This window comes from Sinohyriopsis cumingii, chromosome 18, assembly GCF_028554795.1.
Source record: "Sinohyriopsis cumingii isolate HCF-2022 chromosome 18, ASM2855479v2, whole genome shotgun sequence".
Classification (NCBI taxonomy): Eukaryota; Metazoa; Mollusca; class Bivalvia; order Unionida; family Unionidae; genus Sinohyriopsis; species Sinohyriopsis cumingii.
The window spans coordinates 49,218,361-49,240,402 of record NC_142978.1 but is presented as its reverse complement, the minus strand read 5'-3'; the positions used below and the strand labels follow the sequence as shown (position 1 = coordinate 49,240,402).

Sequence of the window (22,042 nt, the reverse complement as noted above, 5' to 3'; positions counted from 1 at the left end):
CCAATTATATTACTGTTCCTGGTTATTACTTTGTGGTGTGGTATGCAACATATCCCATTATGACATAGCCTTGCTTTTAACTGCAATAGCCTCCCAATTATAGTACTATTATAGTACTGTTCCAGGTTATTACTTTGTGGTGTGGTATGCAACATATCCCATTATGACATAACCTTCCTTTTCCAAGTCAATCTTTCTTATGGAAGGTAACAGGTAAGCACTACAAAATCCATTTTCCAATATGTCAATTTCCAAGCAAAAATACGTTATACATGTCATGCTGAACAATACCCACATTTTACTAATAAACCTACTCCAGTCAAAAATGTTTGGAACAGCTTAATTTCTCAGACAGGCTTACTACTGGATGCCATATTTATTGCATTGTCTCTGCGGGTAATATCCTGGGCCTTGAATACTGACAGTTGAATCTGATAATGATTACAGTGACAAGGAAACAGATAATTAACTTCAAGGTGAAAGTGTCAATTTTTGTGTATCATCTTGATCATACAGACCATACTTAAGATAAAATATGCGGACAGCAGAGTGTCCTGTGCACAGCCATTTTGAATAGTTTACACTGTTATCCACCACCATACAAGTCAATATTTTTCTTGAGCTTATCCTTAGGTTTTCTACACATACCTGAATAAGCATATGTATAATAAGTACACTTACGCTTCTGTGCACTAAACTCCAAACAGTTTAGCTATTAAGCATCCAGAATATTCATCAACTTTCCTGAATGTTCGCAAGCCCACCATAAGAAACAAATCATGCAACCATTTTCTTTGGCACAGATGTAATATTATTATCTCCCTTGCCCAACAAAATAAATATGTTTGGCTATTAACAAAAGGATCATGATTAACTGGAAAAAAGTTTGATTGTTTACCACAAGCATCCTGCTAATGAAGCATTATAAATGACTGTAATTATACTTAAATTGTGAAGTTATTTCTAAAAATAGTCAAACACTGAAACCTGTGTTTTATGATGAAACTGAATCGAAAATCTGAATTACAAAAAGGCTATAATATCAAAGATACTAAAACATAAATATTTTGCTCCTGTTTAGCTGTTAAATCTAGCTTGAGAAATGTGATGATAAGATGAATTTTTAAAAAAATCTATGTTTTCCTTTCTTTCAGGAACTGTTATATTAAAGTAACTGATATCTGGTAGTGATAAAATGTACTGAAAAGTTATCCAACAGCATCACCAATCCTACGAAAAAAATATTTAATTTAGCTTGGGAGGGCTGAATTTGTGCTCCTAAAGTATTATGATGGAGTAACATATTGGAAGAAGAAATATGTTCGTAGACTGCTGTTAATTTTTTAAATTATACTATTGACAGACTAAAAATCAGAGCAATATTGCCTCATAATAATAATAAAAAGAATTCCTTGAAGGAACTTACACTCTACAGTCTGAAAAGAATCTGCAGGAATTCAAGATAAGATCATTTTTTTTTCTAACTGCAGAGTGTTCAAACAATCTGATATTCTTCAGTGATAAGATTCTTAAATCAGCCACTGTGGTGGCCATACTAGATAAGATCAGCACCATTTTTGTTTATGATGAACTAGATACCATCAGAAGACTTTTGATGAAAACTCCATGCCAATAAGACCTTAAATTCTGCAGCAATAACAAGATCTTTAATATGACCATAATGGTGTGGATGCTTGATGTCAGATCAGGTTCATTCTCATTCAAGACCAACTGCACATCCTATAAATATCCATTATGGAGAGGTATCTTCAAGAAAATTTTCAAGATGGCAGCCATGGTGGCCATATTTGGCATCAGGTAGACATGACTTTCAATTTAGGAAAAGTAACGATAAAAACAATTTCAAGATGGCTGCCATGTTGGCCAAAATGAATGTCAGAATGGCACTATTTTCATTTGGTAACAATCAGACCTCATAATATGTTCTCTAGTGAAAACCCAATGTTAATATGACTTCCCATCTAGGAGGAGCAGTAATATTTTAAGTTGGCACCACAGGTGCCAATATTGTAGCACAGTTGTATTTGTGACCAACCAGACACCATAAGAAGTATTTAAGTGAAAACACCACAATGATATGTCTTTCTATTCAGGATATTGTATTTCTTGTTGGCAACATCTTTATTTAGGACCATCTAAATATCATAAGACGTCTTTTGGTGAAAAACCCATATTAATAAGACCATCAATTTAGGTGGAGTAGTGATAACAAAATTTGCAAGATGACCAATGTGCTGGCCATATTGGATGTCTGCATGGCACCATTTTCATTCAGGACCAACCAGATATCATTATAAGTCTTCTGATGAAAACCCCATACCATTATGACTTTCTGTTCAGGAGGATTAGTGATATCAAGATTTCAAGACTTCTGCTATGGTGACGACATTGGATGTGACAGAGTAACCATTCATTCAGGATGAACTGGACATCACAAGTCAGTATGACTTCCCACTCAGAAGGAGTGGCGATAACAAGATTTTCAAGATGACTGCCATACCACTCATAATGGGTATCAAATCTGTACCAGACATCATTAAGAAGTCTTTTACTGAAAACCTCATGTCGATATGACTATCCATCCATGAGGAGTAACAAGATTTTCAAGGCAGCAGATGTGGCATCTATATTGGATAGCTGGGTTGCACCATTTTCATCTTAATATTAACTACACCTGGGGATGAATGTGTGTGTAAAGTTTAATAGCAAAACTTAAGGTAGTTTTAGTAGGAGTGGCAGTAACAAATTTGTGCTAATGGATAAAGGGATGTCAGAAGATGGAGAGACAAAAGGCAACATACCATCCCATAAACTCTTCTGGCCTATGACCAATAGAGCTAAAAACTGCCTTGATCAAAATAATGAAAATTAATTCACCGTATATCCAATCTTCTCAATAATATCCAGAATTTCTGAAGGTATTCCTGATTCCTTCCACTTTCTAATGGGAGGTGGGATTTTTCCTCCCTTACAGGAAATGTTGTAATCCTCCTTGAAGATACGCCAATCTCTTTCTGTCATCTCTTCCATTGATTTCTCTACCCAGTGACGATCATCCCAACGCTGTTTAGCCTCTTTGCTTTTTATTGTCTTCAAACGTTTTCTGCAGTAAAATGATGCATCAGACATTTGTTCTCATCAATGCATTCAAAATTGTTGACATGGAATTCATCAAAACTTTAAAAAAAATTATGATAAGGAAAACTTTATATATTGAGCTAAACTTTGAATTGAATTCTACTTGAGCCGACTTTGCTACAGTAGAAGAAGAAGTTTTGAAACAGTCAGCCAAAATCTTACATGTACAGTGAAATTTTGAAAACTCAAATGGCAGTAGGACCAAAATATTTATTTGGATTTTAAAGTGTTTAATTTCCATAGTTGCAGATGAAAGAATATTCTACACCAGGCGTGAGCAACTCACTGAAGTGATGTCGTTATTCAACTGATTGATGTTTGGAGTTATCAAAGTTTTAGTGTATAATATTTGGCCATAGCACAAAGAACGTTACTACAAGTGACTGGAAAATAGACATATTACTCAATGTGGCAACATAATAAAATTAACTCCTTTTACATAGTATTACCCCATGAAGTGAATTTATATGACGGTTAAGCAATCATGGGCATTAAAACATTTTGTTATCAATGTTTACTATAAATTCTAACTGATTTATGCATGTACTAAATTATGTCTGCAATCAGACTTCTACATATATTTATACCATGAGGTAAGAAAACCCTATCCAGACTTCTACATATATGTATACCATGAGGTAAGAAAACCCTATCCAGACTTCTACATATATGTATACCATGAGGTAAGAAAACCCTATCCAGACTTCTAAATATATTTATACCATGAGGTAAGAAAACCCTATCAGCAAATCAGCCAGGATAATGTATGAGAAGATAACGATTTATATGTACAAGTAAGTTAAATAAGGTACAAGTTAAATAAGGTACAAGTAAGTTAAATAAGTTACAAGTAACTTAAATAAGGTACAAGTAAGTTAAAAAAGTTACAAGTAGCTTAAATAAGGTACAAGTAAGTTAAATAAGCAGCTCCATAATTCAAGGAAGGGGTGTTACATCCATACAGTAATTATAGATGACACTGTCAGCCCTTATTTCAAGGAAGAGTGTTACATCCATACAGAAATTATAGATGACACTGTCAGCCCTTATCTCAAGGAAGAGTGTTACATCCATACAGTAATTATAGATGACACTGTCAGCCCTTATTTCAAGGAAGAGTGTTACATCCATACAGAAATTACAGATGACACTGTCAGCCCTTATTTCAAGGAAAGGTATTACATCCATACAGTAATTATAGATGACACTGTCAGCCCTTATTTCAAGGAAGGGGTGTTACATCCATACTGTAATTATAGATGACACTATCAGCCTTTATTTCAAAGAAGGGTGTTACATCCATACAGTAATTATAGATGAAATCAGCTCTTATTTCAAGGAATTGGTATTACAACCACACAGTAATTATAGATAACACTATCAGCCATTATATCAATGAAGGGGTATTACGAACATACAGTAATTATTGATGACACTATCAGCTCTTATAGCATGGAAAGGCTATTACAACCACACAGTAATTATAGCTGTGACTATCTGCCCCTATTTCATGCAAGTGGTATTACAACCATATAGTAATTATAGACGACGCTACCAGACCTTATTTCAAGGAATTGGTATTACAACCATAAAGTAATTATAGATAACACTGTCAACCCTAATTTCAAGGAATGGGTGTTACAACCATACAGTAAATATAGATGATACAATCATCCCTTATTTCAAAGAATTGGTATTACAACCATAAAGTAATTATAGATAACACTGTCAGCCCTAATTTCAAGGAAGGGGTGTTTCAACCAAACAGTAATTATAGATGACACTATCATCCCTTATTTCTAGGAATTGGTATTACAACACTACAGTCATTACAGATGAAACAATCAGCCCTTTTTTCAACAAAGGGGTATTAAAACCATGCAGTAATTATAGATGACATTATCAGCCCTTATCACAATGAAGGGGTGTTACAATGATACAGTAAAGTTAGACTGACTTTTCCTGCTCTTTTTCTGCCTCAGTCCTCCTCTTTTCCAGCAGGTCTCCATAAAATTTAGACTGGTCTTTCTTCTGGGCCTGAAAGATTAATAGAGATTAACATAAGTTTTACTCACTTCTGCATATTCAAATTTTAGAATATCAGCAATATGTGGAACAATATTATCATCCTTTTCAATCATCATTAAGATTTATAATGCACTTACACCAGCTCCGTTACCATGGAAGTTTGCAAGTTTTAGCCCCACATCAATTCATGAATACACGAAGATACACATGTACATACACATTAATAACTTCAGTTTAGAAAAGCTACTCATTTTATATTTATTTAGTTTGTTATCTAATTTAGAGCAGAATTTATATATTCTTGAGTTCGCAATATCAAACTATATGCAATGTAACAAACTAAATGTGCCGTAACATTTCATCATCTTGGATGACTTCTGTTTGGGAAAAGTTTATATCATGCTTTTTAAAATGTATAGAACCAACCAGACTTTAATAAACAATTATACAGCTAACTTTTGCAAGCTTTTAGAAGTCTCCAGCAACCATTGTAAAGATTAATTACAATGCACAAAATAAATTCTTATCAAACTGATCCTGACAGTGAAATGTTGACCAATAACAGCAAAAGACATAAAACACAAAAAAACCCATTCTTTTCTATCATATCAAAGCAGAAGTGCAATAATGAGTTATGAAAAACCTGCGAGTTATTGTGCCTGAGAAAGGAAAGAAAATTCCATAATTTTTTTGTAACACAGGCCAATGAAGTCTAAAATGTCTGTCACAATGACCTACATTTGCAATGAGAGAGTAGTACTCAGTATGTTTCATGATTTTAGATAGTATATAAATCATGCCAAAAGCTATGTGCTTATTGAAAAAAGTAAAAATGTGAAATATAGGTCACCATGATCTTTTTTGTATTGGCATGGCACTAACAGACATTTATATGAATATGAATGATTCAAATGTGAACAGTTAAAACACAAATTTAGTAAAGTCAGTGGAGTATGAAATATGGATCAGAGTCAGATTTGTGATGAGGGTGTAGATAAATCTACTCACCAAGTTCATAATTCTAAATGCAACAGTACCAATATATCCAGGGTGTAGATAAATCTACTCACCAGGCTCATAATTCTAAATGCAACAGTACCAATATATCCAGGGTGTAGATAAATCTATTCACCAAGTTCATATTTCTAAATGCAACAGTACCAATATATCCAGGGTGTAGATAAATCTATTCACCAAGTTCATAATTCTAAATGCAACAGTACCAATATATCCAGGGTGTAGATAAATCTACTCACCAAGTTCACAATTCTAAATGCAACAGTACCAATATATCCAGGGTGTAGATAAATCTATTCACCAAGTTCATAATTCTAAATGCAACAGTACCAATATATCCAGGGTGTAGATAAATCTACTCACCAAGTTCATAATTCTAAATGCAACAGTACCAATATATCCAGGGTGTAGATGCATCTATTCACCAAGTTCATAATTCTAAATGCGACAGTACCAATATATATGCTGGTTGTACAAAAACTAGGTGTCATTGAGTTTAATGCAAAAACATTTAAGAAAATAAATTGTGAAATGTATGTCACAGAGACTTGAACTAAAACATGTGAAAGATAACCTCCAACTGGCACTACTTGATATCTTCTAAGTTATTGTGCAAAGCTGATTAAATGTGGAACCACAATAAGGGACAAACTAAGTTCAGCCACAAAAATTACAATTAAAACTTCTGCAGTATGCTAATAGTTTGGTTTATTGGATTGTTTACCCATTTTTGCACATTATACATTAAGTAGTACTCCATAAGGAACATTACATACTGCACCCTTGTTAGCTGAACTACTTTCTACCCATTCTTCCATAGTGCTAGTAAAAGCAAACATTGTGGGAATAAACTGGTATGTTCTTTTTACTCTCATATTTTAACCATGCTTTTCTAATTTTTTTTTGTACAATTCTTTTTCTTCTTCATAATGATCCACACATAACTGCACATCACACATCCTAGGATGTTTAGCCTCTAATGTAGTTTGACATAAATACTTCAACAGTCTTTATCCAACTTCCATTCTCAATCAAACGAGGTTCTCATGCCATTTTTGAGTGATCAGATGTCTAACATACATACTCATTAAAATACAAGCTGTAATCAAAATCAGTGGAGCTTGAAATCAGAGTCAGAGTAACCTAATTTTAAGAAGAGGGTTTAGCACTCTTCTAGATACACCATCTCATCAAGTTTCACGATATCAGGTATAACAGTATGAATACAAAATGCAAAAACCTGTGCTAAATGAAAAAACTTGACCAAGAATGTACACATAATGTATATGTACATACAAAGTTAGACACCTTAGTTTCCTCCATAGAGGTCAAGTGCTTAGAAACCCACTCCAAACTATTACTTAGGACTTTGGAAAAAAGAATGGGTGAGATGCAGTGAGATTTTGATATGTCTGTGCCTTAGTGTGTGTATGCCAAAGCCAACTCAGGGGATAGTACATTATCTCCCCTCTACCTCTTCCAGTTACAAATATGTAAATTTATTTTCCTTATTCCAATGAATCATATATTCTTGCTAATAAGTCGGGTCCAACTGAAAACAACATAGATCCAAATCTACTGTCACATAATGTGCAAACAGATCAGTGTCTATTTTCATCATTCTACCGATTACTCCTTAAAAAAATCTGCCAATGCCTTATTCATTGGCAGAGCTAGGTCTACACAGTTTGCAGCTGAAAAAAAAATTCCAATGGGGTGTGTGTGTGTAGATTTATCTCTGCCTGGTAATCTAATCCAACTGATGTGATGTGATGTGATTTGGATTTTTAACATAGCGTTAATAATTTTTCCTTTATATCACTATGATGTGTGCAATGTGGCAGTTTACAGTGATGTCTAGCACTGGGACATCATGCCGTGGACATGTAGCATGATGTGCCACCCAGTCTAATTATCCTGACATCAGGCCGACCAATCCTAACACTAACCTCTTAATGCTGAACTCTAAGTGAGGCAGCTGTTAGTATCATTTTTAGAGTCTTTGGTATGACTTGGCCAGGAATTGAACCTACGACCTCCCTCATCTGAGGCAGATGGTCTAGCCACCAGGCCACAGGTAATAATCCAACTGAAATGCTTTCTTCACTGGATGTAATAGAACTATATCAAGACGAGCATAACATAAGCTATCAAGACGAGCATAACATAAGCTATCAGTTAAATAAGTTAAAGGAGGTAACCAGCCCACTCCACTAAACCCATCCCACTACTTCCAAAAAGTATCCTGCAATGACTTCAATAACCAAAGAGTTCATTATATTTCTTTTTTTTTCATTAGGTACTTGCTGAGCCCAAAATGGACTGAACATTTTATTCCTTTTAAAGTATCTAACACTTAGTATGATTTTTCCTTTTAAATTATCTCACACTAAGAATGAAGTAATTTACCTCGTAAGTATAGCTTCTTCTAGATGATCTACATGTTATTTTGCTCAATACCTATAGTCCATGCCACGAATCTAAAGCAGTCGGTTTCCAGGCAACTGGGCTGACTCAATACATACATTACAAATCTATGTAACTGTTGCTCTTACAGGATGCATGAATTCAAAAACATTGGTGGCATCATATTGTTTATCCATATCACATAAACTTAGTTCAAGTTTCAAACAGCAATGTAAGAAAACCAATTAGAACGCAAAACTTAACCCAGATGTGATGGACAGAGAGTGAGACAACATTAACATTAATAGGCCCCCTGCAACATTCATTGTGGGGCATGGAAAATATACATACCTTGATATCTACACCTCCTATGTGACCTCTACCATAGAACTGGATCTGATGTCGCTCCTTGTAAATAGGATTATAATCTTTTGAAGTATCATCACCTGCATCCCAGTCAAACACGAACTTGCGGTCATTAAGTCGACGCACTCTCTTCTTCTTTTTAATGATACCCAGATATCTGTCCTACATAAGGAACAACACATTTAAATAAGGCCACCACCAATTAGTATAGTATCAAATTTAACTTTTTAAAAAACAAGATTTTTACTCCTAAACAAGAATCTCCTTAACTGCAAAAGCACCTTTGAAGCTGACAATAATATAAAGACAGTAAAGGAAAATACCAGTCACACAAGCCTAAAAATGATGACAGTGGCCTAGATTTAGTATGGTTGAGTTACATGAGATATATCAGCACAATAATTTTCATAAGTGTTAAAGAAATAGGATCCCAGATATTGAGGTGTAATGAAAAGATAGCTAGAAACACAAAAGTCATTCAGGCATGAAAATTAGTTCACAGTAACCTATGACTGAGTTTCTCTGTGCGAGATTGTTCCACATGCCATTTTCTTATGTGTAGGGCAAATATGGTCCAAGATACTGTGTGGGGTAACAAATGGATAGCTGAGAACACAAACATCATTCAAGTAAGTAAAAATTAGGTCACAATGGTCTTGTTTGATATGATTAGATTGCTTGGCTTGATATGCAAGCAAAGTGCAATTTTCACAGTGTGTTGGTAAAAATGGTATAAAATATTGAGGATATAACAAACAAATAGCTAAATCAAAGAGCCATTTTACAAAGCAGTCTAATGTAATACTGCCAGTAAAGGATAAATGTTTACACATGTGAATGTCTTAATTTAGTTCCTGTAAAGGCTGACAAAATCAGTAACTTTGTAATCCAACATACACTCAGTGATGCATAAACCATCTGTTCCAACTAAATGTTGTATTTTCAGTCTAACCTATACCATAATATAATAAAATACCTTCCCAAAAAATAACATAATTAATACAGATCTTGCTCAAAATTTAACTTATCCCAGATCATGACGATATAAAACTATTTAACAAGTTCTATCAAAGTCTGAAAAGTTCTACTGAAATCAGATTTTAAAAAAAGACTCTTTAAAGGTAACAAGCTGGATTCAAGATCACCTCATTACTGTGCACAGATTTCGTATTTTATTATAAGTCAGAGACTATGATGCTTAGCTTATTTAACAGGCTTGAGAAAAATCTGATCAAAATTCCATCTCCAAAACAGTAACAAACTCCTCAAATCAGACACAAGATTAGCTCATAAACTTGGGATCTCAAGTGGCTGAGTGGTCTCAAGCACTCACATTTACCAATCACCACCATCTCACCTGTCTCTGTATGTGTTCAAATCTCAAGCTCACCAGAGAGGTGGGGGTGGGGGCTTTGCCCTTATCTGACAAAGCCTGTACATTTACATTCAATATCTGATTGGTGTATGACTCCATTTACAACAGAATGGATGGATGGCAAGCAGCACATTCACAAAACTGACTTTGGATCAAAAGATTGGAAGAAGGTACAGCATAACAGTTAATACATCGGCTGGTGGTGATGATGGCTAGACATATCTGAACCATACCCTATGCTGCCATACAGACCCAAAGGCCATGCTTGCTAGGCTGCCTAAATAACTGAGGATAATCTCCTGCAAAATTTATGACACTAGTTATGGCTTGCCAAACAATGGGCAGACACTCTCCCAGCCAAACAAAAGCAGTATTAGACATAAGTCGACAAGGAAGGGACAACTATTCCCCAAAAGAAAACAACAGCAATGTTGCCTCCTTTCATTCTTCTGCATCCATGGATACTGCATGATCCATCTCCAGCTGACCAGATGTAATGTTACCCACACACAAATTTTCATGAGTGTAGCTAAGTAGGGTCCAAGTGACTGAAGGTGTAATAAATGAACGGCTGATAATTTCAGTCACTCAAGCCTACAATTTAGGTCACATCAATCTAGTTTTGGCATGGCTGTATTACTCTACCTCAGATACATCCACAACAAAATAATCATAAGTGTAGATTAAATAGTGTCTGAGACATTGAGGACACACTGACCTAATCTGATGTGATGCAGTAGTCAAGATTTCAGATTAATTTACAAATAAGCATGACTACATATACTACCGGGATTCAAAGAACTGAAGGTCATGAAAGTGAAAGTGTATACCAATCCAAAGAAATAAAACAAATAATGTACCATTTCAGTTATTCTTGTATTCTGTTTCCTTACTACATATCTAGGAAGCCATTTCATTGTCACAGCATAAAACAAAGACAAAAGCAACAGTGAAAATTATCATTGTCTTCATTATAATAATCTATATGCCATTCAACAAAGACAAAATTATCTCTGTAATCATTATAATAACCTTCATGGCACTCAACAAAGGCAAAATCATCATTGTCATCATTATAATAATCTGTCATCATCATTTCACATTTCAATATGCATGAAAAGGCCATACATCAAACAAATTTTAGATCTAATGAGTCAATAGATCACTTGATAAGTTATTTTGTTTTCCACATTATGGTCATTTCTCTTCTCACTTCTCTTCACCTGATTTTTTTTTCTCTCATTTTTAAACAACATGCTTATAGAAACTTGAAAGCAGAGTTTGTTTCGCTCATTTTATATTGAAATTGTCTTCCATTGCATAATCACTAATTTTATTATATAAATTATTGGATTAGCAACAACAATAAACATAACCCACATTTTCTATAATCAGTACTCACAGTTTGGACCAAGAATTGTCACAATTTCAGAAATCAAACATGCCAGTCATGATGGTTTTCACACTTTGGAAAATGCATCACAATTTCAATAGGGTCTGAGGATTACTTTGATTAAATGGGTGTACTCGAATAATTGATAGTCAGAAAATATATGTAAAAAATATATAAACAAAGAGCAACTTTAGCTGGGACAAAACAAAGAGTTTTGATAATACTGGGTATTCAGATAACAGGAGTTCAAATAACTCAAGTCTTCTGTAGGAGAGTCAACTTTAAGCTTCTTTCAAATTACTGTGAAAAAAAAGAGTGCATGGGATGGTATCAAAGTTCAGTCATAAAATGATCAACACACACAAGTAAACTTGAAATGTACTTGAGCTATAAACTTACACCTTTGATCTTTATCTGTCTCATCTCACACCTATGCCACAGCTGCCAAGGTTAGGGATTTTAAAACCACCAAACCATTTCCTGTCTAGCAACAAGCCTGTTAACTGAAAACAAACTTCATTTACCTTTATGGCCTGAGACTCCTGATCCTTGTCTCTAGTTCGTGGTTCTTCTACCCTGTCTTTCTCCTTGTCTCTATCCCCCCTATCGCCCCTATCATCACGCTCCCTCCTTTCACGATCTCTATCCCTTCGATCCCTTTCTCTTCTGTCTCTGTCTCTTTCTCTATCTCTGTACAGGTCATCTGCAATTACATGAGAAAGACATCAATACTAATATAAACTGACATCAACCTTTTGACTAGGATTATGAAGAAACCTGACACACAGATATTTAGCACACGTCGTCAAGTTTCATAAAACACTTTAATACACTTTTTACATTATTCATTTGTAATACTTCTTCCCAATATCAAAATAGCATATGCCCGATGTAAAATGCATCAAAATACAACGCGCACAAAAATTTGGTATGGTGCTTTATTGAACAACAACACAAGTAGTTTATTTAGTTTCAAAGTAATTAAGAATAAGGTGCCCAGTCAAGGTTGGATACCTATTTAGACAAGACTGGGTCACCTCTTCAATGTACCTCAGGGAAAAGCACATTTTATTTCTTTGGCATGATAGAGATAAATTATTAAAGTGCCATTAACCAACCAACCAACATATAAACATATTTATATAGGTCCGCAGGTAAATGGCACCTGTCACCTGGCCTGCACACACCAGCCCATATTCCATAATGACCCAGCATATAGTCGTATATTTGTAATTCTTGTAATTCTTTCTCTCTGTCTCGCTATATATATATATATATATATACTACTGACATTTTCAGTGATAATTTAGTTTATATGGTAATGTTTAAGTGATAAATAAGACACATATTAATTAAATATGCTACATATTCGCAAAGAAAAAAGTGTTAGCATCACTAAAACCACATTTGACAGTCTCTAAGCGCCATGAGATTTACACTGGTAACCTGGAGCCATATCTGTTTTTCAAAGACTGCATATTTAATTCTCATTCACTTGAATATAAAAATCTGACCTTGGTACCAATCTGACAATATGTATGGAATAAGTCTAAGACAAATGATACTGTAAAGATGTTGACTGAATACCATTGTAAACTTCAGAGAGACTATCAAATGCTATTTTAGAAGAACTAAACATAGCATGTACACATTCCACTCTGCAAAACATAATGTCAATGTATCTGACTGATTTCTTGTTCATACCTCAAACATTACTATAGGAATTATATTAAAGCAGAAAATTGCCTGTATTAGCTAATCTCAAGTGTACCATATATGTATATATGTAGGTATATATGTATGTATATATGTATGTATGTACATATATATATATATATATATATATATATATATATATATATATATATATATATATATATATATATATATATATATATATATATATATATATATATATGGTCTTCTAGTTTTTATGAACTAATGTTGATAAAGATACTACTAAATTCCACACTGACAAATCCAGTAAGACAACGAAGTACAAATAGGTTCTAAATGATTTTAGTTATGCAAGTGCTGTCATCTTTGATGTGCAACACTTTGAAAAAATTTGGGAAGCATATTAGGTTTCACTTTTCTATAACTGTTGCTGTACCTCATTGCTGCTTTAAGCTTTTTTTTAATGGAAAAATTTCTCAATTACTATGCGATCTTGTGCATGCTGAGAGGAGTTTGTCAGATTACAAAATCTGAACCGGAATGAACTTTCTGACTTTATTCTTCCAGTCAAACTCAAAATGTGTTCTTTACTGAACGAAACAATTTAAGACAAATGATCATTCTTTTTTATGTGCAGTTCATAGTAATATTTTGAGTAATAATTTTGTGCTTCTGCTGCACTACAACTCTGCCATGGAAAGGGAGGTGACTCTAGCAATTATTTCCTCTGATTATACTAAAGCAGTAATAAGACCTGTCAATTTGAAATTCCAAGATGATTAGGTGAATTATCGTGTTTTCTTTTACTAACCTCTTATGGCATCCCTTCCAGCTTTCAGGAATTCCATCTGCTTTTGCCTTTCTTCGTCCACTTTCTTCCGTTGTTCATCAACTTGCTGCTGACGCCTCTTCAAAGCCTCTGCAGCCCTCTCTTCTTTAGTCAAAAACTTGGGCTGAAACAAATATGGCTCAAACTGTATATGGCAACCATAACTCAAAACAAGGAAAATGGGAGGTCTTAAAACACTTTCACATTAAATAAAGAATTTCTCTGGACAACTTAATTTACATGTGAGCCGGGCAACCAATCTGATTTTGTGCTATACGTGTTTTCACTGAACACAATGGCCACACCAGAGTGCCTGAAAAAAGACCTAAACACAAATCAAAACCAAAGTGTGAACAGTGGGATGGACAAGGGTATTCACTGCATGCTCTTAACACTGATATTGTCAGTTATACAAAAGTTGGACCCTGAAGTAAATATGTATTAATGTATGTCGACACAAGCCCCTTGTACACAAACTTTGTACATAGGCAATTGTTAAAGGCAGCTTGTCACTACATCAGGTTTGGTTGTAAATGTAGAAATGAAGATGAATACAAGCACTTTTCAAATTTGGACAATTTTTAATAATTCAATTAATGATTTTGTAAATTTTGTCTTTAAATTCAATATATGCAAAATATACTTGAGTGTATATTTTTATAAGAACTGTAAAATCAACTGAGTACTGAGTACCATATTTACATTATTTTTTCATTTGTTAATAAATAATACATTTTTTTGCTTTCCCAAAATGATTATAAGACTGTTGATCAAAGGAATATTGGCCAAAACCCACTGATCACAAGGACTGTCGATCATAAGAACTGCTGATCATATTGTGATTGATGAGAGATCATTTGACTGTATGATCCTGAATCATATCTAAATGAACATATGATGTTTGATTATAGGACATCTGATCATATCAAATTGATCATATGACATTTGATAATAGAACATCTGATCATACCAAACTGATCATATGATGTTTGATAATAGAACATTTGATCATACCAAACTGATCATATGATGTTTGATAATAGAACATTTGATCATACCAAACTGATCATATGACATTTGATAATAGAACATTTGATCATACCAAACTGATCATATGATGTTTGATAATAGAACATTTGATCATACCAAACTGATCATATGATGTTTGATAATAGAACATTTGATCATACCAAACTGATCATATGACATTTGATAATAGAACATTTGATCATACCAAACTGATCATATGATGTTTGATAATAGAACATTTGATCATACCAAACTGATCATATGTTTGATAATAGAACATCTGATCATATCAAACTGATCATATGACGTTTGATAATAGAACATTTGATCATACCAAATTGATCATATGATGTTTGATTATAGGACATCTGATCATATCAAATTGATCATAGAATGTTTGATTATAGGACATTTGATCATATCAAATTGATCCTGGATGTTTGATTATAGGACATTTGATCATAGGATGTTTGATTATAGGACATTTGATCATATCAAACTGATCATAGGATGTTTGATTATAGGATATTTGATCATATCAAACTGATCATAGGATGTTTGATTATAGGACATTTGATCATAGGATGTTTGACTATAGGACATCTGATCATATCAAACTGATCATAGGATGTTTGATTATAGGATATTTGACCATATCAAACTGATCATAGGATGTTTGATTATAGGACATTTGATCATAGGATGTTTGATTATAGGACATTTGATCATATCAAACTGATCATAGGATATTAGATTATAGGATATTTGATTATAGGACAATTGATTATAGGATGTTTGATTATAGGACATTTGATCATATCAAACTGATCATAGGATGTTTGATTATAGGATATTTGATTATAGGACAATTGATTATAGGATGTTTGATTATAGGACATTTGATCATATCAAATTGATCATAGGATGTTTGATTATAAGACAATTGATCATAGGATGTTTGATTATAGGCCATTTGATCATATCAAACTGATCATAGGATGTTTGATTATAGGACATTTGATCATAGGATGTTTGATTATAGGACACTTGATCATATCAAATTGATCATAGGATGTTTGATTATAGGACATTTGACCATAGGATGTTTGATTATAGGACATTTGATCATATCAAACTGATCATAGGATGTTTGATTATAGGACAATTGATCATAGGACAATTGATCATAGGATATTTGATTATAGGACATTTGATCATATCAAACTGATCATAGGATGTTTGATTATAGGATATTTGACCATATCAAACTGATCATAGGATGTTTGATTATAGGACATTTGATCATAGGATGTTTGATTATAGGACACTTGATCATATCAAACTGATCATAGGATGTTTGATTATAGGATATTTGATCATATCAAACTGATCATAGGATGTTTGATTATAGGACATTTGATCATATCAAATTGATCATAGGATGTTTGATTATAGGATAATTGATTACAGGATGTTTGATTATAGGACATTTGATCATATCAAACTGATCATAGGATGTTTGATTATAGGATATTTGATCATATCAAACTGATCATAGGATGTTTGATTATAGGACATTTGATCATATCAAATTGATCATAGGATGTTTGATTATAGGACATTTGATCATATCAAACTGATCATAGGATGTTTGATTATAGGACATTTGATCATATCAAAATTGATCATAGGATGTTTGATTATAGGACATTTGATCATAGGATGTTTGATTATAGGACATTTGATCATATCAAACTGATCATAGGATGTTTGATGATAGGACAAGTGATCATAGGATGTTTGATTATAGGACATTTGATCATATCAAATTGATCATAGGATGTTTGATTATAGGACAATTGATCATAGGATGTTTGATTATAGGACATTTGATCATATCAAATTGATAATAGGATGTTTGATTATAGGACATCTGATCATATCAAACTGATCATAGGATGTTTGATTATAGGACATTTGATCATATCAAACTGATCATAGGATGTTTGATTATAGGACATTTGATCATATCAAATTGATCATAGGATGTTTGATTATAGGACAATTGATCATAGGATGTTTGATTATAGGACATTTGATCATATCAAATCGATCATAGGATGTTTGATTATAGGACATTTGATCATATCAAATCGATCATAGGATGTTTGATTATAGGACATCTGATCATATCAAACTGATCATAGGATGTTTGATTATAGGACATTTGATCATATCAAACTGATCATAGGATGTTTGATTATATCAAACTGATCATAGGTATGGTTGATTAAACTACTGTTGATCACACAAGATGATTGACAATTAATAAACAACAATAAACCATTTGATGATACTTGTATATTTATTAAACAAAAATGTTATCTAGCATGCATATATATGATTTTTAATAATAATCTTGATAGTTTAATAACTCTATGTATGCAATAGAAAAGCAATGCCTCAGAGATATGATGGTACATCAAGTTTACCATAAGCTGATAAGGATGCAAGCATTTTCTTTTGATAATGTCTCAGAATTCTCTTCACTGTTGTCTTCTTTGGAAGTGATACCAGGACATGATCCAAGAGTTTCTGCAACACTCCTTGTGTTTCACTCAGATTACATAGCATTTTTGTTAATCTCTCCTTCATCTCACAGGGGCCCTGAGTTGCCAAGGTTTCTAAAGCGCTCACCATTACGGATTACAGCCATCTCACCTCTGTCTGCATGGATTCGAGACTCGGATTTGGCCAATGTGGTATGTAAGAAAGCTTGCCAGTAGCTTCCTGTGGGTCAGTGGTTCTTTCCGGGGGGGGGGTCTGGGTTCTTCCTCTATCATTAATACTGGCCGCCATGTATAGCCTATCTTGTGTTGAAAAATGGCGTTAAACCCTACAACAACAACAACCTTCATCTCGTTGACGACCCAGCTAGCAAGCTCAATTGCCATGTTCCTCTTGTGACTATGCTCTCAGTTGTACTCTTCAAGAATTCATAGTCCATCAGGTATAATAGTAGCTCTGCCTTCAGAATTCAGTTCTGTGTATCAACACATTCTGCCTGACTCTGAACCTCCATATGTTCCCTCTTTCCCTATTTCTATCATGGATGTGGTTCATGGGCTTAACAACACTATTAAAATAGTCTTGTTGGACAGAGTGTTATACTACCAGCTTATAAAGCTACAAAAATATAAAACATTAATCTACTATCACAGCTATGTTTACAATCATTTCTGTAAAAATATAATAAAGCAACAACATGGTTTTAAGTTCATACTTATGGAAGTATTTGTTGTATTGTCACACTCATTAAAAACAGTCCTGCTTTATATTATCAGGTTCATTACATCTTTTGTATCAAATTAAATAAAGGTGGTGACAAAAATGGTAAATAAGATATGATCAATATTCATATCATCAACCATCCTTGTGAACAACAGGTTATGACTAATTGGCCTATAATCACCAATCCTATGAAAAACCGCTCTGGTGGCCTAGTGGTTAGAGCATCTGCCTCAGATGCAGGAGGTCATGGGTTTGATCCCCTGCAGAGTCATACCAAAGGCTTATAAAAATGGTACTAACAGCTGGCACTCAGCATTAAGAGGTTAGTGTTAGGACTGTCATCCTGGATAATGTGACTGGTTGGGACATCATACTACATGTCTGCGGCGTGATGCCCCAGTGCTAGACATCACTATAAACTGCTACACTGCAAACATCGTAGCGCGATGACTGAATTGTTCTTTTTAAAGCTAAATTAATAATCCAAATCACACCCCCACACACACCAATCCTATGATCAAACATCCGAATAACCCCCAAAACATACAAATATATTTCACTTGGTGTCCATAAACAAATGAAACAAAGAGCCAACCTAATGCAACAAAATACTGCACCTGTGACAACAGCTTATTCCTTTAGTCAAACAGCAAATTAATCACACTTTACACACTGGTTAATAAATGAAAATAGGTACTACCAGCCTTGTTTCAAATAAAAGGAAGTAAAACTGGTTGAGTGCTGATCATATTTTCCACATAGTTAAATTCTGGAAATCAGTTGGACAGTAAACCATGAAAGTTTATATATTACAAACAAAACTAATCAACTGGTTGATTTTCTATTTTTGGCAGTTCTGTACCAATACTTGTACAAGACTGATCACAGAATTAATTTATTACATACCAATACAAACAAATTCATAGCATTTAATTAGTCAATAAATAATGATGTTTGTTATTTTTCAAACCTGAATAATTTATTAATAAGTTTAAGTCATTTCTAAACACAAGACCTGTATGTATTGAAAAAAAATGTATTTATCCACACTGGAGATGTTACACATTTCTCATGTTTTGAAGACTTGAACTTTGATCAATTTCTCTTTTCTCTATGTCATCTAATTCTTTTTTTTCTTCTGAACAGGTAAGTAATTTAGTTAGAACAAAATGGTCTTTGTTACAATAATATAAGCATCAGTCATCTTATGAATACCGATGCATCGTTATCCCAATATCGTCATTCAACAAGTGTCACTTGTCAAGGCAATTCTCATCAAATGCAAGCCATTCCTCTGAACACCATGTTAGTCTTTCTCTCTTGTCTTATCATTTAAAAATAATTATACCTGAAAACATAACTGCATAAATACAACTATTAAAACAATGAACAATATGACACTAGTAATATGAATGACATGTTGCTTGGCCACCCTAGGTTCAATAGTCTCATATACAGGTAACTTAAATGTTGTGCAGAAAGCATTGTCTTCTTTCAATCAAAATGGCCTTGACCACTAGCCTTTTAATCCTAAAATCGACCAGCTTCTTCCTTACTGCAAGTACAAGCCATCCATAAAGTTCAGTTCAGGCATATATCATAGATAACTATGTTACTGAGCAGGAACCATTTTTATTCTGTTTCAGTAACTATAACCCTTGACCTTTTGACTCTAAAAAATCAATAGGGTTCTTCCATACTATAAGTACCAAGTTGATATCAAAGTGTACTAACCATGTTGTTGTTGTTGTTGTTGTTGTGGGGTTTAACGCCATTTTTCAGCACGATAGGCTATACATGGTGGCCAGTATTAATGGTGGAAGAAGAACCCGGAAAACCCCGGAAAGAACCACCGACCCACGTACTAACCATGTTATTGTGTGGAAACCAATTTTCTTCTTTCAGTCATGGCAGAGTGTATAAGAAAGCATGAAAATATATTTTGCCAAAATAAATATGGAGTCTGAAAACATACAGCGTCCAAAAACAGATGGTACAATAACTTGCACACCAAGAATGTTTATTGAAAGATAAAGAAGTAAACATCTAAGAACCAAACTTAAGGACACATTAAATGTCGAAGTTTTATCAGTTAAGTTTGATTTTTATTTTAATAATATCTAGGATACCTTGCTCTGTGACACTTCCTCTGCCTTTTTCTTAGCTAGAAGTTCCTCCAACGATAGAGGCATCTTTTTTCCAGGATCTTCTTCCTTTATCTCCCCTTCTTCCATTCCATCTTCATTCTGACTGCAAAACAAGGCTGAATATAATAAATGCATGCCATTTGCCTACATACAGTATTAAAAAAAACACTGGCATTCTACCTCTCCATGGTAAATTTACATGAAATATTAATCAGCACAAGGATTTAGGTCTATGATGTTTTGTTTTGTAACATATTTCAACACACCCATCTTCAAACATATTCATATTCCAGCATATCCTTTATCAAACATATCCATCTTCAGATATATCCATATTCCATATCTTTGGCATTACTGAACATATTCCATATGTATCCATCTTCAAACATATTTATATTCCAGATATCATCAAAAACATCCATATTCCAACATATCCATCAAGAAACAGCTATTTTCCAACATATCCATCTTCAAACATATTTTTAAATATATCTGAAAATAACCTTTCAAAGAAATCCATCAAATGAGTAAATCAATTACAAATCAATTACAAAATTATCACATTTTACATTTTATTATCTATGCAACAAATGAAACAATTTGTTCTGGCAAATTTTTCCAATGCATGGCTTTGCATAGGTTGAACATAAGCATTATGTCATTTCAAACAAAGCATGCATGTGTTAACAAACTGTTTGAATATAAATATTATCCCATGAGAAATACACAGAAACACACTTATAACAAACTCCAATGGACCAGAGAAATATGTTCAATAATGCCAAAGATCATTTAAAGTGGAAATAAATTAATGAATTCATAATTATTCAGATCTACACATGTTTATCTTATGATAAGCCCACACCAAAAACTTCTACAAAATTGCTGGCTGATATCTACTCATTATACTTTGTCTTCTAACAAACCTATCTGCTGTATTTTGATAAATTTATTAGGTGGATCCCAAGGCTTATCGTTGGAAAAATTATATAACTTATTACTTTGCTGAATCTGAAAATTCATTAAATTGGAGTTCAATTCAATTATAAAAGTTCCACTGTATAGATTTTCAAAAACAATAGAGAAACCATCATTTTATTATAAATACAAAGTCAATCTAAAAATATAATTTTGTCAGAGGCATTCTTACATGCTTGTAAGGATTGCAGACTCTGGATCAAAAGTTCTTAAGTCAAGGTTTCTCTTGGTGTTTTACAGAACAGCAACACAAGTTATTCAGTACAGAAGCAACTGAAGAAAAGTGTCTTGTCCAAGGACACACCATGGTAGCCAAACCAGGCCAATTCAATGGTAGGACTTGAACT

At 33.6% G+C, this 22,042-nt stretch overlaps 1 protein-coding gene across 1 annotated transcript in view; it reads right to left on the bottom strand.

The window, feature by feature from the left end:
* Positions 1-22,042, bottom strand: part of LOC149776596 (putative ATP-dependent RNA helicase DDX23) — a 64,742-nt gene that overhangs the window by 30,807 nt on the left and 11,893 nt on the right. Inside the window, exons 4-9 of the mRNA XM_089941079.1 lie at positions 20,700-20,820; positions 14,233-14,374; positions 12,269-12,447; positions 8,962-9,138; positions 5,117-5,196; positions 2,899-3,124 (exon numbers count right to left, since the gene is read on the bottom strand). Coding sequence (XP_089797205.1) covers positions 2,899-3,124; positions 5,117-5,196; positions 8,962-9,138; positions 12,269-12,447; positions 14,233-14,374; positions 20,700-20,820 — 925 coding nt within the window. The remainder of the gene's footprint in view (positions 1-2,898; positions 3,125-5,116; positions 5,197-8,961; positions 9,139-12,268; positions 12,448-14,232; positions 14,375-20,699; positions 20,821-22,042) is intronic.